General features: G+C 41.9%; 3 protein-coding genes across 6 annotated transcripts; 2 read left to right on the top strand and 1 right to left on the bottom strand.

Moving 5' to 3' along the window:
* The first annotated feature begins 45 nt into the window (after window positions 1-45).
* On the top strand, window positions 46-1,496 carry LOC117475602 (dysbindin-like). Its single transcript, XM_034121901.1, has 2 exons — window positions 46-182; window positions 595-1,496. The coding sequence occupies exons 1-2, from the start codon at window positions 62-64 to the stop codon at window positions 852-854; spliced, it is 381 nt and encodes a 126-aa protein (XP_033977792.1). The 5' UTR covers window positions 46-61; the 3' UTR covers window positions 855-1,496.
* Window positions 1,497-4,729: 3,233 nt separating this feature from the next.
* LOC117475329 (ataxin-1-like) lies at window positions 4,730-12,648 on the top strand. Of its 3 annotated transcripts, none has more exons than XM_034121479.1 (4): window positions 4,730-5,198; window positions 6,788-7,929; window positions 9,543-9,886; window positions 11,929-12,648. In XM_034121479.1, the coding sequence occupies exons 2-4, from the start codon at window positions 7,030-7,032 to the stop codon at window positions 12,071-12,073; spliced, it is 1,389 nt and encodes a 462-aa protein (XP_033977370.1). In that variant the 5' UTR covers window positions 4,730-5,198; window positions 6,788-7,029; the 3' UTR covers window positions 12,074-12,648. The 3 variants fall into 3 exon arrangements, with proteins under 3 accessions (XP_033977370.1, XP_033977369.1, XP_033977371.1); XM_034121478.1 differs by having other exon boundaries at window positions 4,730-5,202; XM_034121480.1 differs by lacking the exon at window positions 11,929-12,648 and having other exon boundaries at window positions 4,730-5,202; window positions 9,543-10,816.
* A 3-nt stretch (window positions 12,649-12,651) lies between these two features.
* On the bottom strand, window positions 12,652-26,895 carry LOC117475331 (bone morphogenetic protein 7-like). Of its 2 annotated transcripts, XM_034121481.1 has the most exons (7): window positions 26,344-26,740; window positions 20,604-20,793; window positions 14,528-14,676; window positions 14,051-14,257; window positions 13,180-13,253; window positions 12,977-13,087; window positions 12,652-12,883 (listed from the first exon to the last, which is right to left on the bottom strand). In XM_034121481.1, exons 1-7 carry the CDS (start codon window positions 26,738-26,740, stop codon window positions 12,734-12,736), a joined length of 1,278 nt encoding a protein of 425 aa, XP_033977372.1. In that variant the 3' UTR covers window positions 12,652-12,733. The 2 variants fall into 2 exon arrangements, with proteins under 2 accessions (XP_033977372.1, XP_033977373.1); XM_034121482.1 differs by having other exon boundaries at window positions 12,752-12,883; window positions 12,977-13,253; window positions 14,163-14,257; window positions 26,344-26,895.
* Between the last annotated feature and the right edge of the window lie 600 nt (window positions 26,896-27,495).

Raw genomic sequence — 27,495 nt, 5'->3', positions numbered from 1 at the left:
TCATACAGATTATTTAATTGCCTCCCCTTCCCCTGCAGCTCCAATTGGCAGCATCTCATCCATGGAGGTGAACGTGGACATGATGGATCAGATGGAGCTGATCAACGTCTCGGACCAGGAGGCCTTAGATGTGTTCTTCAGCTCCAGTGGAGAAGAGGGGTCCATGACCTCCCCGCTGCCAGGTATGGAAACCAGAAGCAGGGCAGAGATTAAAATACACTTTACACACAAAAAGTAATGCACTACAATATGTATGTGACAAACGTAGTCGTGATTCATGCTAGGTGACGTAGTTTGAATAAGGGAGGAAGTCAGGGTGGATGGTCCGAAAACCCCAGACGTTCAGGAGACCATTGTTCATGTCACATTTAAAACCCAAATGCAAACATGGTGTATTTGTTACGTATCTTTCGTATTTTGGAAAACTGCATTTCCATAGTTATTTCAACCCAAATCACAATATTTATAAGATTTGATAAGAACAGGTCCTGCACTTCAGGGCTTGTGCAGGAAGTAAAAATACGAAATATAATACCTTTGAATGTGGATAGTCTTAATAACATCCCTAACACTTTTTTTGTATCTAACTCACAGTCCAAGGAAACAACAACAATGGGGAGGTCATCAACAATGGACTCTTTCGACATGTCCTCGAGGGTCTTGATGCCAAGTCCCGCATGTCGTCCACGTCTTCAAACTCCTCCTCGGACCGCCAGAGTCTGGACGCCCACCGAGGAGAAATCTGCGAAGTCAGGTCAGAAGATGAGAAAACACACACCAGCACAATCAAGCGGAGAGCCGTGCCTCCTGAGATGGAGAGAGTGATGAGTCATACTCCATCAGCATCTTCGTAGGACGCGCCCTCTCCACCTGCAGCACCTAGATTACACTCCCGGCAGGTGGTGAAAAATGGACTTCTGGATGAGAGCCAATAAAAGAGCCTCCACAAACTGGCTCTTCTCACTGCTTTCAAGCTTTCCATTTGATTTATGAGTTATAGGGTTGGGTTCTGTGTGTGTTTTCGAGACTGTAAATACTGGGATTTCTTATTAACCCTCAACTATTTCTATTCATGTTTTGGCATGTTGTAACGGACGTGATTTGTTGCCCTGTTGTTGACCTCACTGGACCTGTTGACGATGAATGATGACTTAAGGTACATTTGGCAAAACACCACCGTGTTTCTAATAATTAACAAAACAGTTCCTGGTTATTTGAAGGTGTTTCAGGAAAGGTAGTGATAAGTTTTCTTCCATGGAAACTTGATGACGCTACAACCACAACCTGTGAACCAGAACCAAAAAAACACTGGCTATTATTTGTGTGAGACGTTACTATGTATGTTGAGTTATCATCGTTCAAACTTTGTTTGTATAGCACTTCTCATACAATTAAAATGTAGCGCAAAGTGCTTCACACTGTACAACAACCCTATCCCCCTCTATGCACACACAAAGCAATTAATGGGTTTGTAATAATAAAGAAACTCAAAAATACCAGCATAAATGAATGTGAGGAATCACTATAAGAATTGTGTGTGTGTGTGTGCGTGCGTGTGTGCGTGCGTGCGTGCGTGCGTGCGTGCGTGTGTATGGAGATGTTTTCCATCTGCAGGATGAACATAATACTCTCAAACCCATTCATTTCCTATGGCGGTCAATTCTGACCAAAAACATCATGGGTGTTTCACTGTTGAATAAATCACAAAAAAATCAATGCAAGTGGTGATCATCAATTGTATATGTTCAGAGGCCTAGTGTGGAGGATAACATAAGGTATTGAGGCAATTGGATGAAAAACACAATATCTATGATCAAAAACAAAGTCACTCGGTCACTTTTGACCCGAAACGCAAGAGAAGGGTAAAACAAGTTCAGGGTGCAGTACTGGCCTAGTGCTTAAGACTTTTAATAAATCTAAAACATACTAAAAAACAACAACATACATTTGGCTTTTTTTGTGAATGCAGCCACAGTATATCACCTGGTGGTCTGTGTGTCCCAGGCTCCCTCTAGTGGACAACAGATGACACTAGCAGCAGTTCCTCCACATGCTGCAGAGGCTTCACAGAGCATCGTTACATCACTGCCTTTTCCAAAACACAGCATCTCGGTCTTTTGAAGAGTTGCAGGCAGGAGAGGAAGTTGTAGTAGTCATTGCGAGAATCTGTGCCTGAGATTCAGCACTTCAACTTTACTTTGATCATTTTTTCAAGGTTCTTTTGGTTTTATTATTTATTTTAAAGTTTCTAATATCCATTTACATAGGCAAATACTATGCATTTGAATTAATTGTATTTCTTAAATCTGAAAGTCATCACCATGTCCTGTGTTTCTGTCCTAAAAGCCATCTTTTGCCACTGCCCAGTTGGATCACCCCTTCTTCTTTCTTCTTGTTTTGGGGATTTTTAGAGGCGGTTGGCATCCAAACGTTGCATTAGCGCCCACTACCGGATAAATAATAAACTGCCTTTTCCAAAAACGCTATTATGACTAACGGAAAATACTTATATATGTATATATAAATGAAAAGGGACATTAACTAAACATAATCAAGCTTTATACTCTTATCTCAAATGACTACTAATATCATTGCTGCAGACTGTGAGAGGGCATGCAAGCCTCTCTCCTCTGCACTTCCTCTCCAATAACTCCCACAATGTACAGAAACCTTCTTGCAGCATCAACAACTATTTCAATTCTGTCAGACTGTCTTTCTGCCTCGGTAGCACAGTTGATCACCATGGCCAGAAACACTAAGAACTTATTCTTGTCCTTACACAAGCAATAATAATAATAATAATCCTACCTGCTGTACACTCCCTGTCTCCTAGACTATTCCCTTTCTTTGGTTGTTCTTCCCCATTTATTATTTTCTTGGACCTATTCTTTATTATTTGACTCTCCTTTTCTCTCTTTGGACAATCAGATCTCCGTGATTCATGATTCCCCCACACTGACTGCACTTGGGCTCATTCTCACAGTTTCTACAGCTGCACAACTCATAAGATAGGATAAGATAAGAGGTACTTTATTGATTCCAATTTGGGAAATCGTTGCGTTGCAGCAGCATAAAAAAAAAAACACAAGAAACAAGGCATTGCACATAAGTAGAAATTAAAGAGTACAAATAAACAATACTCGAATTTAAACATCTCAAAATAGAATAAAGCAGCATTAAAAAGTAGAAAATATACAGTTGGCCGTGAAGATAATAAATCATTCCCACATTTTCACAAATCCCCAAAGCAAGAGCTGTGACCAAACTTCCAGCATCAACTGCACTGTATTGGCTTGGGTACAAACATCCTCACTGGGTAACTGATGTGATCCAGGAATACTACGTGTATCATGACCGATCTTGTTTGTGATCTTTCTCAATCACTCATCCTGTACATGCGTAGGGCTGTCCCTCTGTCACACGTTTTGAATCTTTTGAATCCTTGTAGTGGTGCTCTCTTAGAAAGTTGGAAACTCACCATTTGGAATTCGTCCAATGATGTTCATCTCAACGCTTTTCTCCGTTGTGATTGTGACACACACTCAACAATGATCAGTCCACTTCTCTCCACATCCACTAAGAGAAAATATGTCCCTGCAAATTAAACAGTTTTCCTACATTTTGCTTATAATACATTTACTTTTACCATTATTTTGAATGCACAACTTTAACTTGGTACGGAGTATTTTCCCAGTGTGGTATTCCTTTATTACTCAAGTAAAGGATCTGAATACTTTCTCTCCACTAAAGGCCCCACATTAATAGCAAACCTTCATATGTTTGTGTGCATAAGCACTGAAATGTTACTGAAACTCACACTGTGTGCCATGCTGAAGAGCGAAACTTCAAACAGCGGCTGCAATGTAGCAGTTGGGAAGTGGTGGGAGTGACTGGCGATTTCTATCAATATAAACAAACAGTTTGTAAATGTCAGCGGTTATGGTGGTTTAGCCTAAATATGCTAGTAGTGGCAAAGACTGCGATTAACAGTCTGTCATTTTTCTCCAGTGTGTGTGTGAGACAGAGAGAAGAGCGAGAAACAGAGAGAAAGAGAGAGTGGGCAGAGGAAGCATGATGTGACTCAAAGTGAGAAATCCTCTCCACCTCAAAGTAGATTATGCGTGGGCTTCCTCATGACTGGGGGTTCACCTGCTGAGGCCGTGCAGAATCAATAGCTGAGAACTGGGCTGCGTGCTGCTGAGGCAGCCATGGAGAAGAGCAAAAAGTCCTCTGTCTTGTGTTTTAAAAATGATGTCAAGAAGATGAAAGGGAGAGGCGAGAAAGCAAGCAAGGAGAAAGTGAGAAAGAAATGTACAGAGAGAAAGCAGGCAGGCCGCAGGGCGAGGGTGAGGGGGGTCATGTTGTTCCTGTCTGCACATCCATGAAAGGCCGTCTTTTTCTACACAAGGTTGACTTTAGTGCTTGATGTTGACCTTTGGACACTTTGCTCAGAAGCAATTACTTGCCATTTCAAAGCATTCTCACAACTTGGCGTCACGCTGGTTCAGGATAGAACATCATAAGTGTGAGAAGAAAAAAAACAGGATGCTTAAGCAATGCAAGATTTCTGTTTAGCAAATGTGTGTCCACGCTGTAGTCTAAAAGCAACGCTCTCCCGCCCTCACTACGCCAGGCAAAGCGCCAAAAACCATCAGGCAGTCATACGCCTACCATCAGCTGAGGAGTTGCACAGCAGTCTCATTTCTAATTATACACCAAACAACAGAGAGCGAAGGAGAGAGGGAGAGCGTGTGGAATATGGAGAGTGTGATTACAAATGGAAGAGAGGCTGAGAGTGCTACTCAGCAGCAAACACAGGGTGGACAAGTAAGAGATTCAGAGAGAGAGAGGTGGAAAGTAAGGGAGGGAGAGACATCAAATCTGTCTGAGAAAGGTTAACAGGACTGACTGACTGAGCAGAGTGGGAGTGTAAATGTGAAAAGCGAGTAGGAGGGTAAAGAGAGAGGAAGAGAGAGAAGGCGAAGAGAAAGGGAGGAGAGTGTGTCTGTCTGACAGTCTGTAGAGCTTGTCTGGATGCTTCTGATCGCTCTGTTATCACCTGCAGCCTGGGAGGAGGACACCAGCCAGACAGGTGTGTGTGTGTGTGTGTGTGTGTGTGTGTGCGGGAGGAGAATCTGTGGACATGAATTTCTGAGGATGGGTCGCACAGAGGAACAGATGCACAGATGGAAGAACGTGTAAGTAAGTCTTTAAAAAAATGTTTTTTCTTGATTTATGTAACATGTTCTTGTCTTCAAGTTCAGCAAGTGCGATTTGTGATTCATGCCGGATTTTATTCTGAATGCTAGTTTTTAGGGAACTCTTTGCAGATTTGAACAAAAGATGTTGTATTTAGTTGTAGTGTGCTACATCTCCTTAGATAGAAACATCAAGCTGCCACTATATACAAATCATCTCAGATTAACATTATCACGATGGCAGCAAACACACTAAACACTGCTGTGTGTATACAATACATTTCCATAGATTAGTGACCTGCAGTGACCTCATCACCTTATAAGTTTATTCAGCACAGTGTCGGGCCTGTTTGGGCCATGATCCGATCTCTGTGAGTAAGCAGCCCGCACCTCCAAGCTTTTTTGAATGAATTTACATCTTCACTGTAGGCATTTAACTATCTTTGTATGTGTCATGCTATAATGCTCGCACAGGAATGCAGTGTCTGAACCCACACACATTATAGAGCAGCAGCTCATATCAGAGTGAAAGAGGTCCATTGAGCGGCGCTGCATGGCTATATGATGATGGCATAATGCCGGCCATTGAGATGAGCTTTGCATCGAAAGGCTGTAAAAGTCCCAGTCTGCTTTTGACTTCGGTCAGATAATGTGTCTTTGTGAGAAGCTGTTGTGTGTGTGGCCACAAGATGCTTATATTTAGCTCTCCTTCAGTGAACTGACTCACAGTTGTGCATGCATGTAAGGAGGATGATGGGGTTTCAGCGGCTCGAGGTGTTGGAGACCACTTCAGCCTCATGAGAAGAAAAGCATGCTTTAATAACCAGCACCCATCCGTCACTTAATACACACACTCAGGGCAATGTCTTGATTAAATGTTATCCTTGTGATAAAATCTGTTAACTTTACATGAACCTCTTGCTTTGCATTGTTCTAACCTTGTACCGCCATACTGTGCAGCACTTTGTAACCATAGTAACTTGAGGTGGTAACTGTCCATCAAACTAAGACTTCTTTGAAGCAATTGGTAGCTGGAAAGTGAGGTAAATCTGGTTGAAAGAGCAATGTATGTTTATTGTTGGCTTGTCAGTTTATTTAGTTATACTGCAATAATATTCTTGAACACTTAGTGGTGGGTATTAGCTGCCCAGATTGTATAAAAAGGGGCATAAATGACCATAAAGGGGGGGCACAGGTAGAGTGAGAGCACACATAGATGCTAACTACGGACTACAGAGCTTCAGCTACAACCCAATAGCAATTGGAAACCTTGTATTGTACAACCTCTGCAACAAACTTCAAACTAAACCTCATTCAACGACCGGAAAATCATCTGTTTGTCTCTGTGTAAGATCACTCTCACCACTCACCACTCACCTGTGTAAACAATGGCAACCGGAATATAGGACATTGGATTGCCATTACAATTGTTTTGTGAGGATGATACTGGCAGGCAATGAATAGGTGGTGCATTAAGTCATTAGTTAAACCATTTTGAAAGAGAAAGAAAGAGACTGAATACAATCCAGAGTCCTCTGTTTGCGAGGATATCAAGTGCATCTGACATTTGTTTTTCTTATACTTTCCAGAATCGTGACGACCTTGGACCTGACTATCCACAGCGCTTGCCAAAAGACTGGAGTCTGTGTCACGTGACCACAACACCTCCTCAGCTTCAGCAGGAGGGCATGCAGTGCCGGCGTGAGTGACAGGCAGCGCGGGCCAATGAGCTTCACATCCAACCCAGCTCTGGTCCCGGACAGGGACAGACTCCCGCTCAAAAAGAGGGACCAGAGGCCGAGCCCGCCTCCCCAGCAGCAGCAGCAGTGTGATGCGGCAACATTCAAAGCCCCCTACCCTTACAAGGGCCACAGAGACTTTAAGACGAAGCACACGGGCCCCTTCCAGCCCGTCCCAAGGAGGGTTCCTGCTCTGTACCAGCCCTGGACGCACCCCCACCCCCCCCACCAGGTCCAAACCTCACAACCTCTCTGCATTCAGGGATCATCACAGCTTGGCAGAGTGGAGAGATGTGAACCCCCTGCACCCTGGGTGGGCCTTTTCTCCCCACTTTCAGCACCACCTGTCTGGCACACCTGCTCTCCACCTGGGCCATCCACCCCCACCCCCCAGATTCAGCCCAGCGTCCCTGTCCAATGAGGGTTTTCAGAGGGTGTGTGGAGGGTACGGCTGGGAGCAGTTAAAGACATTAAGGGAGAAGGGTTTGATCGCAGAGAGGCACAGCAACGGGAGGAGTAAGGGGCCGTATGTGAGGAGAAAAGACAGGAAAGTGGAGCTTTTTCCCAGGGGTGAAAAAGCAACACTTGAGGACCGGACGCACCAACAGGATGTTTCGCACAAATTATCAAAGGTTGTCAAGCATCCCTACTCTGGACAATCGTTTGTACGAGTATCACCTGATAACTCATACATCGCCGTGAAGGAGGAGCAGTCAAGATCTACTTCCCTCCCCTCCTCTGAGCAGGCCTCTCCTAATCATTTCCCCTGGCTGCTCCCTCACTTTGTGGCCGGCTCTCTCATCGAGCTGAGAGACGGGCGGCTGAGGAGGGTGGAGCACCTGCAGACGGAGGACTTCCTGCTGGGAGCGCTGGCCTGCCCGGACTTACGCCTGAGCTGCTGCACTGTGCAGAGCATCTCCCCCTCAGCCTCCTCCTCCTCCTCCATCTCCATCTCCCGCTTACTCATCCTGCTTCACGACCAGCAGTCCCAGGTGAGGGGAAACCACTCTGTAGTATTCACCATTCACAACGGATACTTCACACGTAGCTGTAATTCGTTTTCTTATGTAATACATGCACAAAATGTTGCATTCTGGCTGATGGGGGATGCCGTCTTGATATTTAAGCACTACTGAATGAAAGTGGTTACAATATATAGCACACATTATAGTAATTTACATTGTTTTATAGTAAGCAAATACAACAAAAAGACCAAAACCAACAAAGAATGTACTCTGAAGCCAAAGCTTGATGTACCATATTCCTCTTTGCCATAGAACTCCATTTCCCAATAATTATTAAAATGCATAAATAACCCAGAACTAGGTGACAATGAACATGTGCACTCCCTCAGACACAGTCCATGTGCCAAAATACACTAGTTCACACCATGTGTGTTAATTTGCAGCTGAAAATAGTCCCCATCTGCACCAAGTACTTATGTTTGTGTAATGTTTGCTAAAAATAATACCCAGCAGCATTTTCATTTTTAACTTAAAGGGGACCTATCATGCAAAATGCACTTTTGTACGTCTTTTATACATGAATATGTGTCCCCGGTGTTCCAGGGAACTCACCAAGTGTCAGAAAACACAACCCTCTCTATTTTCCTCCATACCCAAATCTCTAAAAAAGGGGCTGCAACGGATCTGATCAAAACTGATCCAGATTTGAACACTGTCCTGACGTCAGGGCGGTGGCGCTACGGCTATTGGGCCAACTCCACCAATCAGGAGGAGACAGACACGGCCATTGCCGTTCGAAAGCGCTGGAGACGATGTAGTACATATGCCAGGCCTGTAGGTGGTGCTGTTCTCACAGAATCAGCCCTTGCAGAGCAGAGCTAAAAAAAAGTGCAAATTGAGCAAAATGAGGCATGGCTAAAATGCATGATCTGTTTGGTATTTTGAAAAGAAAAAAGTATAAATATGCCTTATATAGGTATGGTCCTACACTATATTATTCAAATATAGCATGATAGGTCCACTTTAAATTATTTTTGTGACCATGTTATAGTTTGCAAAAATGCAAGGGACTGACTGACACACAGTGAAGATGTATAACACATTTAGTTATTACCAAAATACTGAAGGTATTGACTTTTATTTAGATTGTTTTGCAGTTTATAAAGCTGCAAAACAACCTAAAGGGGGTTGTAGTTCAGCAGAAAGAAAAAAGTTCCTACAAAGAACTGCTTACAACGAGGTCTGTAGATTATCTTGATTAACCAGTCATGATTTCTGTAAAGAGACATTGCGGGTTGATATTTTTTCAATGGAGCTTTGAGCACCACAGGGCGGATGCCATTTACTTCCATAATATTTGAGAGAGGGCAGACATCTCCACTGCCAGTATTGCCAAGGTATGGCCAAAACAACCGAGATTGAACTACAGGTAAAAGCATGTTTTTAGGATGAACTGCGCCTTGAGCCAATTTAGTGATGTGTATGTTGAAATATGATCAGTTATATATCAGGGGTATCAGAGGCAAATATCTTATGATTGAATCTACTAAATGATTAGCATGTTTAAAAACTCACTGGTCCAGTAGCGCCCTCTAGTGAACACGTGTGTCTCATCCTCCCTCCTGTGTGTCCTCCTCCAGGAGCTGGTGGATGTCTACGTGGAGTACCCGTTCTTTGTGCAAGGGAGGGGCTGGTCCTCCTGCAACCCCCTGAGGACGGCTCGTCTCTGTGGCCTGCACTGCCGTCAGCTCAGTGTAGGGGACATCTGCCTGGCTCTCACCCCCATCTCAACCCCCCAGCCTCCCCCATCAGCCACCCTGGAGCCAAAGACCTCACCCAGGAAGTCAGAGGGAGGGTGTGAGTCCCTGAAGGCATCACAACAAGGACTGGGGTTAGCAGAGGGACCTAAGAAGAAGGGCGAGACAGTCCGCAGGAGACACTGTTCGGCCCCTGAGCTGAGGGGCCTGGGGACGAACTGCATGAAGTGAGGAGGGGTTCCTGTTTTAAAGACAGGAAGCATGTCAGTCTCTCTAAACTCTGCTTTAATCCGCCTATATTTACCTTCTTTCTACCTCCTGAATCATATCTGTGCTTGACTGTCGTATTTTTTAATTGTATCTAGGGGTAAAAGGAAGGAAAAGATGAACTCTCAGGATTTCTGAATTTGCTGTTACGGTAGTCAGGGATTAAACACTGGATATTTAAGTTGAGTCAAACTCAATTGTACATCTAAGTTGCCACCGGAAGATGCTCCCATGAGAGTGAATTGAGCTTCATCTTGTAGGCTCAAATTATATTTTTGGGTTTTATTATTGAAAGCCGTTCTGACAAAATCAGCCCACGTTGCTTTTTAAAGCACAGGAAAATACTCCCTCAGGTCCTTCATGCTGATCATATCATTTAAAGTTACATCTATTCTTATGTAAGACTCCTCTATCATTAATAATGAGGTTTGATTTGAGACATACTGCTAGAATGACAGAATAGTTTCTGATAGTATAAAATGGTTTGAGATTGCATCTGTAGGATTAAGTTTTACGCTTCTACCTCTTTTCTATTAAGATATATATTTAAGGTCTTTTTAACGGTGTGGGCTGTGTTGTAATGTGCTGCGTTGGAAGCGCTCAGCTTCTCAGTGAATGTCAGTGTGAATGCATTTTTTGCCTGGTTGTTGTTGCACTCTATTATATCTGCTTTGCTTTTGTACTGAAGCTTCATTTTGAATGGCCTGTTCTTTAGAGGAGATGCTTGTGCCATTCAAAGTACTTCAGAAGCACAATCGGTGAGTGGAGAACGGTACGCTGACGTGTCGGGACAATGTAGGTTTAAAGTAACAGTACAGAGCCAGGAAAGGGGGGGGGGGTGTCATATTTTCAGATAATAATATTATATATCACATTTTTCAAATTATGACTTTATTGAATCTCTGACATTTAAATGTTAAATTAAAGGGGACCTATCATGCAAAATGCACTTTTGTACGTCTTTTATACATGAATATGTGTCCCCAGTGTTCCAGGGAACTCACCAAGTGTCAGAAAACACAACCCTCTCTCTTTTCCTCCATACCCAAATCTCTAAAAAAAGGGGCTGTAACGGATCTGATCAAAACTGATCCAGATTTGAACACTGTCCTGACGTCAGGACAGTGGCGCTACGGCTATTGGGCCAACTCCACCAATCAGGAGGAGACAGCCACGGCCATTGCCGTTTGAAAGCGCTGGAGACACTGTAGTACATATGCCAGGCCTGTGGATGGTGCTGTTCTCACAGAATCAGCCCTTGCAAAAACAGAGCTAACATTTTTCAAATTGAGCAAAATGAGGCATGGCTAAAATGCATGATCTGTTTGGTATTTTGAAAAAAAAAAAGTATAAATATGCCTTATATAGGTATGGTCCTACACTATAGTATTCAAATATAGCATGATAGGTCCACTTTAAGGAGGAATCACAAATTCAAAAAGAAAACCCTAATAATATTTATTGAGATTAAAGTCACACATTTCCTGCAATTCTATACATTTGCAATCAGCTTCGGAAATATAAAATGCATAGTCTGTTGTCAAGTTATTTTTCCTTACAGAAGTCAATTCTGACTTCAGAGATTATTAAAAGTTTTTGTCCCATACATTTGTGTTTTTTCTCGTATTTTTTCCCCCTGAATATAACCCCCCTCCCCTGGCTGCATTGTTATTCTCTACAATGAACCTAATGCACAATCAAAGTGAATGACATTCTGCAAATGGAAATGCAGGGTGAGGGTTAGACAGATCCGGTCTTTACCTTGTGAAACGATTTCGCACTGTTAAATAAATATGTGTAAAGTTTCTGCATATTTTTGTCATAAATCTCTACAAACCATGAATTCCTTGAAGTATCCAAGGTGCTTCAATGCAACTGTTAACAACATTATTGAGGGCAAATTAGGTTGAACACACACCTGCCTCTTGTTTTATAGTTCCCATTTATTTAACTACTTAAATCTGAAAAAATAAAATTACAGTTTCCCCTCTGCCCACAACAGGAGGCAGCTGCAGAGGTGGTGCACACCCTGGTGTCAACATGAAGATGAATCACCGACTCTCGCAGATTGCACGTCTCTCACATGCATCGTGCTGCACCAGGAAACTAGATCCACCAGCAGCCTTTCAGTCCAACCCTGTTATTAACAGTCTCAGCTGCCACTCTTCTCTGAGCTCCTCCACATCAGCGGCACACACGCCAGCGTCCAGATGTCTTACACCTGACGCGGTCCAAATGTCCTGCTGAACAATCAAAGCTTTTTTTTCTCTCATCAGAGATAAATTCATCCAGCTGTTCTTGAAGGAAAGGTGCAGAGGTTCAACAGGAAGATGGAGATTTTAAAGTTTCACAAGCTGTTAAATCAGTTACCTAATGCACGTGTCCACCCAGGCAGTGTTTTATATTCTAAATGCAAGAAGACCCTTCATTTAAATGCAGATAGATGTGTTTTTACTTTCTGTTGCTAGCACTGAATGTTTTATTTGAGTCTCTGAAGTAGCTCCACATTGCTCAGTGTCCTTTTAGTGCACTTTTTCTAGTCAATCTCAAAAGGAAAGGAAAACAAACCCCTTTGTTCATCCTTTCTTTGTTACCAAAAGTTTGGAAAGGTTTGTGGTAGTGGTTCATACTGCATGTGAGGCTCAGCTGCTGCTCATAAAAACAGTTCTCCAGATTAAAGCTCATCCTGTGGCAGGAGCTCCCTGATGACCAGCATGTCAATCATCTCGTCTCTGGCTCTTTCGCTTCTGCCTTTCTTCAGCGTCCCTCCAGATTTTTCACGAACTCACAGGAGGGGGTTGCAGCGGTCAGTGGCAGCCGCAGGATCTGACCACCATGTTGCGGTACTTCTTGAGGATGACGTTGGAGCTGTCGTCAAAGTAGAGCACTGAGATGCCGTGGAGCTGGGTGGGGGCGCAGCAGGGCTTAGGCACCGTGTCCGGGTTGATAAAGTGCACCTGTTGACAGAAGAGGCATAAATCAATGCTCACAGGAAGTGGAGGTGGTAGTGAAAGTGCCTGTCATCATGATGGGGGCTGTTTGGGACTTACCAGAGTTTGCACGATGGCATGATTGGTGGCGTTCATGTAGGAGTTGAGAGGGAAGGCACATTCTCCCTCGCAGTAAAACGCTGCGTAGCCCTCTGGTGCGATGATCCAGTCCTGGTTGGATTAAAGCATCCAGCAAATGTAAGCCAATTGTCACTTTTGGACATGAAATTGAAATGAGATCAAATGGAAGATCTGAATCATACCTGCCATCCCAAATCTCTGAAACTGACATACAGCTCGTGCTTTTTACATCCCTCTTTGGAGAGGCTGAGGGTATCTGAAATGGAAAAGATGTAAGTATGAGAAAGTAAACAAACATCAGTAACACTCTCACATCTATAATGCATCAGGAGATCATTATTTTAAATGCTTTTACACGCTGCATCGCAAGTTATTATTATGTTAACATCTAAAGAGTACTACAAGTAAACATGTTCTGCTGGACACAGAACCTTAAGGTATAAAACAAACATTATATATTCTAACTAAGAAAATACTTCTATATTTTCACTCAGCTTGACAAATTGTATTTAATATTTTCTCTGAATAATTTAGTTATACTGTGTATTTTTTACTTCTAATTCTTTCAGGCGTCTTTCATAATAACCCCAAATGATGCAATATAGATTATTTTAAATGCAGGCATTACATTTGACTGAATACCAACAATGAAGTGTTGCATGCATTATTATAAATTCATCACTTTATACTCCACAAACATTGATAACTTGTGATACTGGATGGACTATGGAACATCGCAATGAGTCTTTATTACATCTGAAGGTTTGTATAGGTGAGTATAGGTAGTCATAATGTATTATAAGCCCTTCAGTTCACTCAGAGCTTTTAAATAGTCAAGAGCTTCCACTTATAATTCCTTATGAGTAGCATCTATAATGTTTTATGACTGCCAATATAGTGCGTCAGTGTGTGTGTTCATGAGTGTAGTTTCATTATGGATGTATTATAATTCCCTATAAATAATAACGCCCAATAGATCTATTTAAAAAAGTATTAAAGGACACTGCCAGTAAACCATGACTAGAGTCTATGTGATAGTATGTTTCTGGGCACCTGTTGCAGCCTCCACGGCTTTCAGTGCGTCTTGGACCGTCCTCTGGGGTTTGGAGCGGTTCCCTTGGCGCCCCTTGTGTCTGTGCGCGGATCGGACGCTGCGGAATCGCACCTCATTGGCTTTGAAGAAGGCGACCATGAAGGGCTGCTTCTCCTGAGACCCGTTCCCCGTCACCAGCCCCGCCAGATGGGGGTTCCTCCTCTGGCCTACAGAGGGAGACAGGGGGACAAAACTAGTGAGTCTCAACCAACCAAGGACTGCAACACACATTTAAGCCTCTGCTAAACAATCATGTGTTCATTTGAATGCACAATCATAACTTAAACTCTGTAAGAACCATCTAAAAACATTTACTCAATATGTGATGCTCCTTTTTTCCATTGGAATAGAACAGCATTAAATCATTTCTCCAGACAAGGACAGTTTCTTGCTGTCATGGGTCTCTCTCAGTGTGTGAATGTGTGTTAGTGACTGACCGTGGCTGTCCTCCAGCACCAGGTGCAGCCCGAGGTTCTGCTCCGGGTTCACCAGCCACAGGTTGCTGGTGGCGGTCAGGTCGAACAGCAGCCAGCCATCCTCTGCAGCCCACACCTCGCGCTGGTCCAGCAGCAAGAGCTCCACCTCACTGTGAGAGGACAGGAAGTAATTAGAATAAATACATGTTGAGGCTACAAGCAGTATCCAGATGCAAATATTCAAAATGTTCCTCGGATCTATCATCAACTGAATGTGCCCAGAACCAAGTCAAAGCTCAGAGGGGGCCGTTGCTTCTCTGTAGCGGCTCCCACACTGTGGAACGATCTGCCCCTGCACATCAGACAGGCCGCCACACTGCCTGCTTTTAAATCGCTTCTTAAAACCCACCTCTTCTCCTTAGCGTATTAACATCTTTTAGAGCGTTGCTTTTATTGCTTTTAAATTGTCTATTGTTTTTACTTGTACTTGTTTTATGGTGTGTGAGCTGAGCTGTGTTACTTTTTGTATGTTTTGTTTTGTTTATTTGCCTGTACAGCACTTTGGTCTGGAGGTTTAAAGTGCTATATAAATAAAGCTGTATTGTATTGTATTGTATCCAAGACTTTCAAATTTGCAAATATGTATCCACTATCAGTTTAACAAAATTGATATGGTGATGATATACCACTCCTTTTCGAACACTAGATGTGGGACTGTTTATGTTGCTAATGCTGTTGTTGTTGTTGTTTGTTTTGATTTCTCTTACATGACTATGCACTGCAACTTTTTTGTTTGTTTTGTAATTATTTATTTTACTTGTTCGAAATAAAAAAATGTATTAATCAATATATCAAACTATGATTTGTTAATGATCTCTTGTCTTGTAAATGTGTGCAAATGAATTTTCAATCATTGAATGAACGTGGCATGGCATGCTTGGGAAAATGGTTTTCTATGAATGCAAAAAATGCAAGCAGAATTATTAAATTATATTAAATACAGCAAATTATTCGGATTTTTTTTTAATGTTTGTTTGTAAAAAAAGACACTTAGTTTAGTTTAAATTAAACAATGCCTCTGAGGTTAAAGAGATAATTATTGGCTTGGAGTGTAACCATACGCTGGGAAAACTGTTGGAATTGTGTTTTAATATACATAACCCCAATTTTACGGCAATGCAGCAGAAAAAATAAAACACTTAAGGGAGCCAAGAGGTTTTTATGGCCAAAGAGAGGAATGTTGTTGATAAGCCAAGTCAGACACCAAACCTCCGTCCAACTGAGAAAGTGTTTCATTTGCTGACTGAAGGAAAATAATAAGAGAATAAAAGGTTACATAGAGGATGAATATGGGATGTATATTTTAGTTAGCAACTGCAAAGAAAAATAATATTAAACATATGTTTCTGTTGACCTCCTCAACCCACTGTGTCACCTGTTAACTATAAACGAAGCATCAGTGCCGTTTAAAATAACATACTTACGTTTAAATAACAGTCAGTGGTTTTTTCCTTATGTCTTTTATGCATATTGAGGAAATCAATACATTAAAGATAAATTAATGAAAAAATCAGGATAATAAAAACTATAGTTGATTATAAATTGATAATTAATAATTAACCTTATAAAAAGGCAATCACTATTGATAGCCAGAAGCATTGCAAACAATCAATTTGAACAATAGGATTATTTCAAAATTGGCTCCAAAACGATATCAGAAAATAATATTTAATTTATCCCAGGGGAAATTTGGGCTTTGGGAGAGCTGCTCTGTTTTAAAATGAAAATATATATAAAAACATAAAAGGTAAAGCAAGAACGTGCAATATAGAAATGAGATATTTGTATCGAAATAAGAAGTTAAAGAAAGGTATCTTGACTGAAGTATCGCCCTGAACCATGAATCCACCCTCATGAACAATGATGACTGAAGAGAGCATCTTCTAATTCACCCCAGATAAAAAAATCATACAATAGTAATACCTGCCGTCTTTAGAGCAGACTCCAGAGACAATAGCTCTGTTTACAGACCGAGCGTCTCAGACCCTCAGGCCCACGTCTGCCGCCTGCTCGTCTGTGTGTCTGTGAATGACAATGGTGTTGCCCTTAACACCATCATCGGCCCCGCTGTCACCATAGAAGGACTTTTAAATCTACCGCCTGCCCATGATTCCCTCTGCTGAGAGTTTATAACGTGGGTGGAAGAACTTTGATTTGTAAGCAAGCAGGGGATGTGTGGGGTCTAATTATTCTACACTCTGTTAATGGAGATGGAGGACTGACCACCTGTGTAAGAGAAAGAGAGTAAATTGACGTCTGGAGGGTTGAGAGTGTTATTTGTGGTGGGAGCTGCGTGTTGTAAATGCAGGTCTCCTGGGGACTGTCCTGCTCTGACTGTGTGAGAGTAAACCTTCTCTGGAGAGAGCTGCCGTGTTTCTGTAATTGACACTAATGTCTGTGTAAACAGCCTCGGCGCTGACACTAACATCAGCAGAAATAAGCTGTGAGGAAATGTAGACAGACACGGCCAAAGACAGATCTGTTTGCACGTCTAGCAGCAGCCTGACGACCAGCGTCCACAGTGAGCACACAGTAGCATGATGATCAGCTAAACTACTCTTTCTTTGTCACTAACACAAGAGGATAATCTAGTGTAGCAGTCAAACCAACTTCTATTAAAAAGTAGTTTTATAATAAAAAAATAGGTCCAAAAAGGGTCAGTTCATCCATGTGATCAAACTAAATACTTATTTAATCAAGCCATTTCTCCTAAAAAGTATGTCCTCATACAAAAGACTGCTTTGTGAATTATGTTTCAATGGAAATGTATTTTCTTCCGTATTAAAAAGGCGCTATTTTTGGATTAAGGCTGTGAGTTAAAACAAAACTAGTTGTAGAAGTATAGCTTTCAGCAACAAAACTAATTGGTTTTCTATTTAACTTTAGTCACACACTTAAAGGGGACCTATCATGCAAAATGCACTTTTGTACGTCTTTTATACATGAATATGTGTCCCCGGTGTTCCAGGGAACTCACCAAGTGTCAGAAAACACAACCCTCTCTATTTTCCTCCATACCCAAATCTCTAAAAAAGGGGCTGCAACGGATCTGATAAAAACTGATCCAGATTTGAACACTGTCCTGACGTCAGGACGGTGGCGCTACGGCTATTGGGCCAACTCCACCAATCAGGAGGAGACAGCCACGGCCATTGCCGTTCGAAAGCGCTGGAGACGCTGTAGTACATATGCCAGGCCTGTAGATGGTGCTGTTCTCACAGAATCAGCCCTTGCAGAAACAGAGCTAACATTTTTCAAATTGAGCAAAATGAGGCATGGCTAAAATGCATGATCTGTTTGGTATTTTGAAGGAAAAAAAAGTATAAATATGCCTTATATAGGTATGGTCCTACACTATATTATTCAAATATAGCATGATAGGTCCACTTTAAGTTGTGTGACATAGCGTTGGTAAAATAAGTCAACATTAACTTTTGGTTTTACACGGGACACAGCTGTCTACTTGGTGAGTGTACTGTTTGTTTAAAGGGCCCATGTCATGGCCATTTCCACTGATCATAATTACATTGTTGAGGTATACTAAAATAGATTTATACTGTGCAATTTTCCAAACTCACATTGGTTTCGCATACAGCATCTCTGTCAAGCATGTGTATTCAGCAGTATTCACTTTCTCCACTAAACGACTCGTTGGAGCTCTTGCCCCCCCCCTCCCTGTGAGCCTAGTGTGCTCCGATTGGTCAGCTCGGCCACTCGTTCTGATTAGTCAACCACCAGAGAGGCTGCGCCCATGTCAGTGCTTTTCCCGGCTGCTCTCAGCGTAACATCAGTCTTATCATGGCGTCGGTACAGCGGTATATTTTATATACATATATATTTTTAACTGTTGTTATAGAAGAGTGTGACGGCCCCAGGGCCTTTGTCTTACGATGGGGTGGAGCTGAAGAGGCTAATCAGCACGATCACGGACACCTCCGGACACGACGGCCCCAGTCTCTCTCCAAAGCGGCTGCAGGAAGACTAACTCTGCGATCCTCTCAACCACCTATCTCTGCATTTACCACAATAAATGTGCCGTGGTTTTGTAAACTTGTGTATGTCTCCTTGTCTTTCCGTTGTGGCCTACGAGCCACTCTCATAACAAAGAGTAAGTTATTTTTACCCGTTATAAACTACTACTGTTTGATGAGAAATCAAATCATGGTTTGCTATATATGAATTCAGGGAAGAAAGGATAGGCCTACTAAGTATTTCCATTAAACTTTATTTTTAGAAATGTACAAAATGAACATAAATATACATATATACACACGGTATATCATTCATTCCTCCTCCTCGCATCTTGCCTGCGCACAGTCGGTGCGGTGCCTTTTAGCACGAGGCCTCAGTAGTAGTCGAAGTCCCTTCCCCGTCATGGATTGTCCGCCAGGATCTGGCTGGACGAAATCAAATGCAAATCACAAAATATTAGAGAAACTTAGTTGTTTTAGATTCGTTAGTAGTAGTTGTGTAATGAACAGCTTGCCTGCGAATATGCTAACCTAGCTTTGTTTACCTTGGTAGCTAACACGATATGAACGTTAGCTTGGAGGAAAGGCAACTATAATGCAATGTAATAAAACTACTATGAACAAAAGCTAGTGGTTCATATTAGGCTAGCAATAACGTGTTTATAATTGCAATCGTATACGGGTATTCTGCTACCATACAATGTAACTTGCATGAATACATTGTTTTGCGCTAGCATACAGCTAGCCTCGTTAGCTACATGCAGTATATGTACGGTCACAATGTACGGTAAATCACAGTACAGTATACTGTATGAGTATTCCGTGTGTGTGACTGCAGACATTCTCCTGCCATGACAAACATGTAAGGCCATCTGCTGACATTGTAGTTGATATATTTAAACGCTAGCAACGTAGCATCACAAAAATGTTTTTCCGACCAAAACTAGCTCTAGCTCCGTGTGTTAGATCGCTACGCCAGCTATAATGTAATTACGTTTCGCGACTGACCGGCAAATCACCCGGAGTATACTGTCAATAGGTATTTTGTGTGTGAATGCAGACATTCTCCTGCTATGAGATACATGTATGCAAGGCCATCTGCTGATATTAGAGTTGATATATGGAAACTCTAGCAACTTAGTTAGCACAGTTAGCACTGTGTCAATGGCTTAGCAGTCCAACACAGTTTACACATTTAAACAGTCTTGTTTGATAAATACACAAATAACAATGCAAACTTACAGGTTGTATACCCAGATCTTCCCCTGCTCCAAACGGTCCAAACAAGCTGTGCATATCCGGCCTCAAACTGGACAATGTTTTGGAAGCTTTCGTCTGTGAAATGCCGGTTCTTCGAACCTCTGGAGGAGGAACACGCCGCTGCTGGTGTGGCCATAGCTCTTCGGGATTGGTCCATTTCGTTCCGGGTACCGCATGACATCAGGCGGTACCCGGAAGAATCAAATGGGCAGTGACGTATCTCCAACGAGGCGTTTTGGGGAGGTATTTTCTGTGTTAGAGTTTTACTCGCTACAGGGTGTACTTTGAGGGTTTTGACTCTGCACACCGTTTACATGCATAAAAACCTTCATAACACACAAGGGGACGGGTAATAACCGGAAAAGCATGACATGGGAGCTTTAAAACGGGGGTAAATATATTGTCCTCAAAAAGAAAATATCCACCAGCAGCATGTGTTAGGAACTAAATTCCAGTGAAGAAACAGAGACAGGTTTGTGAAAAGTCTAATTTTTAGCTATGCTAGCGGCATTCATCCATGATGAATCCTAATTACATTTCTGATCTCCATGAGGGGGAGCACTTTCCGTGTGGTTTCATTGACATTTCTCGACAAAATTGATGTAGTCCCAAAATACCTTTGTATTTGTAATTTGAGCAAACCGATCCCTGAATGCTAAACTCCACTGAGGAGATCCAACTGATACATCAAACAAAGGGTTAATCCAATCAAGGGCCGTAAAGAAAATCACAGTCTCGCCTCGGGGATCAATAAAAGGTTTATCTTATCTGAAATATGTGCAGTAGCTGTAGAAAGACACCCATACCTGTTTGGAGGTTTCTCCAGGACCTGGTACACACTGACTCTGAAGGTCTCGTTCTCGTAGCGTTCCTGGACAACATTTTTATATATCCTGAACTCTGCTGCTGTGACGGCCTCTCCTTCAGGAATACGGGAAAGATCAAATCTGAATTCTCTTCTGTGCTGCTGGAACAGAAGATCCTTCTCCTGATCGACTGTAAGGAGGAGAAAGAGGTGAAAAACCATTAGAACAAATAACTCACTATTTTTGACTGATATTCCAATTCAAATTTTATTTATTTCTGAAAGATTATTCACATTAGCATTAAATATATATATATTCAAATGATCATGGTGTGATTTTAAAGAGGATAGTTTTTATTTTGTCTGTAGGAGAACCTCTGTAGGATTGGATCTCTTTGCAATTCAGAATGACATTTTTACATATTTTGTCATTACCAAATAAATCAGATACAAGTTTGATTAATTGTGCAGCCCTACAATGAAAAATCGCTTCTGACCCTCAGTGGGAAGCTTTGTACATCTAAGGAAATTGCAAACCACTTTGAGTACAATCAGATGGTAAAACCAGTCGGTGGTTGCATATCTGTCAAAACTGTCGCCAAATCAAACGTTGCTCTGATGTGTGTCACTCTGCCCACATCTCGGAAGTGCTGTGTCAAAAAATAGGAAAAATCCTGCTTCCATGAGTAAAGTGATTGATCTAAACATCACTTAAATGTGCCATACGTGCCAATGTGGGGGGAGTAAAAACACACGCATGGCTCAGTTTGGCTCCCGGTTTAAATTGCACACATGTGCTGACCACAAGAAAAGGCCCGTTAAGGCACTGCCCGGAAAACCACAGCTGCCAGTGTGCTTCTACAAACACACTCACATAAAGTATAGAGAGACTTAACTAGCAGAGGCTGTACCACCCACACATCCCTGATCAGTGTGCCATGGATCACTGGGATCAGAGGTGGAGAGAAACTCGGAACATTTACACAAGGAATGTCCTTAAATATAGAACATTTCACTGGTATATCTATTCTGCAATAATTCATTTATAATATTGTTTTACTCTACATTCATCTGGGAGCTTTAGTAATTCTGCAAATTCAGATTAACAAAACAACATCATATCAACTGATTATGTTATTATTTTTTTAGTTTGTTAAGTAATACATAAAATATATATAAATAATTTAAAACAAGCTAATCCCTTACTAGATGCAAGGTTAAAGAGATAAAGAAATGCAGCAATAATAGTAGTCCAACATTAAATTATATATTATTCAGAAATGGGACATCATGAAACTTAAGTTGTTATACTTTTGCAACTTTAAGTATATTTGAAAGATACAAATGTTGTACTTTTGAGTAAATTGCATGATTTTCTTTACTTGTAATTAAGTGTTTCTAGACTGTAGTACGCTACTTTTAATTTAGTTAAATATCCGAGTACTGCCACCTCCAGTGTTTCATTAAGATTGTTAAAGTAAAGCAGCAGCAGCTGATGGCACCGTGGGGTTCCCAGCCCACCCTGAACCAGCTGAAGCTCTCCAACTCTCAGACTTTCCAAAGTAACGGTGGTCAGAAAGACCCCGAAAGCTTCCTGATGCGTTCGAGTGTCATGTTTTTACAGCATGTGTGTATGTCCTTGGAAAGAGCCGTGGAGGTCTCTGGTGAAGGTGTGCGGAGCGGCGATTAGTCACCTTAAACACATCCTGCCCACTGGCGTACAGCATGACATCATCCTGACATCAGGCTGCCTTCCCACTGATGATGGCCCACTATTGTTTCAGTGCAAAGACACACAGCACCTCAACACTAGAACCAAGAACATTTTCCTGCAAATACACACTGACTCAAAGTCTTCTAAAAACATTTCTAATGACACAAAAACACACACTTGGTCGTTAAGAGCAGTGCATTCTGAACCCTGCTAGTCATTCGTTTGACCGCAATTAAATGCTGGAAGGGAGCGAGGGCTGTTTTTATGAACGCAATAATTGCTTGTAAGGACTTGGTGTGTTTACGTTAGGGACCATTAGCTGCAGAGATCAGACCTCAGATATGCAAACTTCCCTCTGGGAGGCATTTCAACACTTCACATTACTCCTGACACTGCAGGGCCACACAGCCACGAAGCTATCATTAACCTCTTGCTATTTTATAGTAGAGTTTTGTTTGTTTTTTACAAGTAAGCATGGGTGGTTTGAAGCTGAAAAAATAAGAAAAACGATGGCATTTGTGAATAACAGAGACTGATTCAGATTATTTTCAGTCAAGCTCAGGCCCTTATTTACTACTGATTAAAATGACTTACTAATCTTTAACTGAAATGAACTTTTTCTCTCTTTCAAATCTTTGAGTCTCTGCATGAGTTGATTAGTTTGACAGTATTGCTTGAGTTTTCGTGCAGATTATTAGCCCCAAAAGAAGGGCTGTTGCACCTATTCATACGTTTCTGCGTAAAAATGTGTTTATTTTGCACACATTTTTAAATAATGAGAAAGTTAATGCGATTTTCTGGTGGGCCAAAAGAAATTCTTGGTGTGATCTCCTTATGCTTCCTACAGATCAGCTTAAGCAGGACAAACACATTTCTTCCCGTTCTCAAAAACACAATGCGCCTTCTGTTCTCCACCTACGCGGTCATGTTAGGAGAGCGTTTTGCACTATTTCTATTTTAATGAAAGCCATTGATGTTTCTTGTCATTAAGCCTTTTCCCATGCTCTGTTGTGGCCAAAAGCAGAAAAAAAAAACATAGTGAACACATGTCTACATGTCTCCATGGCAGCGAAAACTTCAACAGCGGTAAACAAGACAGAGCAGCTACAGCTGATAAGATTGTGTCAGCCCCTGCATTAAATTCACTGTATTCCCTTATAAACAAAGAGGAACTACAAATGTGCAAAGCATAAGCAGCTGCCTGTGTAATGTTGCATGACAATGAGGAGAAAGCTTCCTGCTGGTGATGCTGAAGAACGACCTGTGGTTTGGCAATCCAACTGAAGTAAACATGTGCAGCCGTGTACTTGTATATGCTTGTGTGCTATGATGTGATACACTGTGTCTGTGTCGACTACACAAGCTTTTAAATCCTATCCAACAAGGGAAAAAATAGGAGTGAAATGGTTCACACTAACTTTTCCTAATCCTTTTTATTTAACATAAATAATCTCACTTAAAAGGGATAATATGACTTGAGTGCCGAAAGGAGTCCCTCTATAAAAACAATGTTAAAAGGCAGAGTTTGGTGACGTTGCGAACTAGCGTGGGATCATAAGAGTTGTTGACTTAAACACCTTTGCAGTAGGCTTCTCACATGTTCATCGTCTAGAATTTTGGGCCAGTAGCTAATTTATTCGCAGGGGTATCCTTCTCTCCAAAACAAAAGGACCCGGTAATAAGACTAAATAAAGCTAATTTGTGTTAAAGTGTTTTCCACAGACAATTTTCAGGGGACAAAGGACGTCCAGAAGGGGCTACGTGCCGAGATGCTATTAACGTTTTCTCAGCTTGTTTCTCTAAATATTCAGACGTTCAGGGGGTTTTACCACGGGCCAAATTGTCGGCAAAAGCTCTTATCCTCTCCAAAACAAACAGAGCCAGTGATCAAAACTGGATTAAAGAAATGTGAATAGTAGTTACATGTAAAAATGTGTGTGTCTCCAAAGATGCTGGGCAGATGGGGGCGCTGACGTTGATTAACATATTTTTCTGATAACTTAAGTAGTTAAAAACAACCAAATTCTTAGAAGTTTAATTAAAAACTGTGGCTCAAAACTCGATAAAATGTCTATTTATGACAGCTTTTAGTGGCCACCACAACACATATGGAACGGGGGTAAGTAACAGTTGTTACCTTTAGTTAAATGTTCGAAATCTCTAGGTTTGAAATTCAACGTAAACCGTTGGAATAAAAGTAAGAACACAACTAACTTTCTTTTTAATGACTGATTTTAATTGCCATTTTCTTAATGTCTTTCATTTTTTGTAAAGCACTTTGAATTGCCTTGTGTTGAAAGGTGCTATATAAATAAACTTGCCTTGCCTAAAAAAACGCTGTAACATAGGTCTAATTATTTAAGGGGTTTTGTTTTGAAATTACATGTTATGCCCTTATTAATGAAACTGATTCATTTTTAAAATAATCATCTAAAATGGTATGCTATGCTCTGTCCACCTGCAGGATATACCTGGGTCAGTGGGAGACGGGGCTCTACGGCAGCTCCCCTCACACTGGAAGCTGTGGTCTTTGGAAGGGAAATACCATAATCCACTTCGCTCTTGAAGCGATCATCCAGGGACCACCAAGTAAGTCACTGCAGCACATTGTTCAAGCCCCAGCTAAATACTCTGCCAATCATCAGCACAGGAGGCCGGGGTGGACCGAGAGAAAAAAGAATACATTGTGTCCTTTCTTTCCTCCTAACTTTACATGATCAAACTCCTCAGATGTGGAACCGCATAAATCTGCTTTGAGTTTTCAGAAACAATGTTTCCAGATCTCATTAGCTTAAGACCCTCATGACCGAGTACATAAAATGTAATGTCGAATTATTGCAGACTCCAAATGTTTTGTATTAACAACACATTGATGGGCTGATCGAGAAGAAGAAAAACTCTAAATGGGTCTTTAGTTCAATCTCAATAACACCCAGACAAAAGGGAAGGTTACAGGTTTCTTGAAACGATCTCAGATGAACTAACTTCATCTCGTCAGGTTGACCTCTAACCCTCCTCCTGAAGGACATAAAGAAGATACGGGTTGATTTTGGATGAAACCACATCCGGATAAGAGCCACAGGCACCGTGCCGTCTGCTGCTTCACTATAGTGATATCAGAGCTGCCTAGGATCTCCAAGGGAAACAAAGGCAGGATTTGCCGTTTATAAATTCAATAATGTCTGAGTGAGCCCCTGCTCTCACCTGTGACCCATGTGATTTGTGCCGCCCACAACAAACACACAAACAGATGCATAAATGCACTGCACACACACATGCCCCTGCACTATCAGAGGTTACCCCAGCAACATGTGTTTGGATGCAGTTTGTATCTTGATCTTATAGACAACTTGTGTCTCTTTCCCTAGGGGTTTAGAAATGCCCGTTCAATTCCTAGTCATGCGAAACAAAGCCATGCTAAAGCCTCTCCCCCAGAGCTTTGAAGGGATTCTGGGGAAATCGGATACAGGCATGTTGTCATAACATTTACAGCTCGGAATGCATAATGCCTGATTTCAAGTGAGGAAAGTGACCTAAAAGCCACAATGTCAGAGACATGGCTAACACACACACTCTTAACTAATGCACTGCATAGTAGTGGCTTTGTAAGACTTGGTAATGGAAAGCATTTTAATCCTTAAATCTTAAGTTTAAACAACGAGAAAAACAGAGAAAACGAAATCCCTTTCCTTTGGTTGGATGCCATATGTATTCTTTCCTTATTTCATCAATATTGTAAGTAGCCTTGTGTCTCAGTGTACTCCTGTACTGTCTTGTTGGCTACGTTTTTTGGAGCTGTGTGCCTCATTTTTGCTCAAGTTACATTTCCATTTGGGATAAACAAGTATACTGCATCTCATCTTATCTTGATTTGGATATTTTACAAATAATTCATAATTGTTTATTTTCATTAATTATCAAAGTGAAGTCCCTCTTACACGATCCATATACTCCATATACTAAAACAAATAGTAAGTTAAAATAGTAGGCTAATAATGTGTTATAAAGGTATAAATATTTAACTTACCCAGATTGACAAAACTCATCACCGTGTCTGCGTCATCCAGGAAGCGGCTGTCCTGCGGGGTCATCATGGAGGAGCCCTGGGTGGGTAAAGCGGGCTTGTAGTAAGAGTATCCGGGCGGCTGTGCATCTGTGGAGATGGTGTTGTACAGGTCCAGCATGAACATCGGGGCAGCGGTGTGTTTGGTGTGGACGTGCGGCCGCGGCCGGTGCGGCAGCCCCAGGATGGAGAGGATCTCCCGCTGCATCTCCCTGCGCTCCTGGCTCCGCAGCCGCCGCTGGATGAAACTGGAGTGCACCTCGTTGTCCACGGAGAAGTTGGAGAAGGCGACCTGCGTGGCCAACGCACAGTAACTCCACGACAGGAGGGTTGTTACCGTCGCCAGGACGCGTGTCTCCATTTTACACCGATTTTACGCACGACTACGGTCGAAAGAAAATACTGGAGATGCGGCTACATAAGTAGTTTCTCTGCTAATAATAGGAATAAAAAAACAATACCTTTATCAACTCAGAGTATCATTGCTTCATCACCTTCTGGTCTTGGTGCGATATGGTGCACTCCTCTTGATGGCAACTTGGGAATGGATTTTCATTGAGGAGTTGTGTCAGGGGAGGGGCAGGAGGGGTTTAAAATGGGATAAACCACTGGCAAGATTTGGAGAGTATGTGTGTGTGTGTGTGGGGGGGGGGGTGGTCCTTGTCCTATCATGAAGTGCACTTCTCTGACTTGGTAATAAGGTAGGGGTGTGGACCTTTCAAACCCCAAGTGCCCCATCACTGCATCCTTTGTTGGGACATGACTGTTGGCCAATGATGAAAGTGGACTTTTTTCTCTGGTAGTCTATTCTTTTTTTATACGCAGCAGCTCTGTTCTGGAAATCAACATCAAAACACCTTTGCATTTGTGTCCAAATTCTGTTTTGATTTTAAATCTTGAAGGTTTTAATTTATTGCACTGTGACTCAATACTGTGCACATTCCAACACTAAGTAAAAAAAAGCCTAATGATGAGTCTAAAGGTAAAGAGGGAAAATCCCCTAATCCCTTTTTCTACGCAGACACCTTTGAACTCAAACAATAAAGTCTGGCCCACCCTCATTGTGGAGGGGTTTGAGTGATCAGCAGTACAGGCACATGAAGGGACATGCCAATA

This window comes from Trematomus bernacchii, unplaced genomic scaffold (genome assembly GCF_902827165.1).
Source record: "Trematomus bernacchii unplaced genomic scaffold, fTreBer1.1, whole genome shotgun sequence".
NCBI lineage: Eukaryota > Metazoa > Chordata > Actinopteri > Perciformes > Nototheniidae > Trematomus > Trematomus bernacchii.
This window is presented reverse-complemented; position numbering and strand designations above follow the sequence as displayed.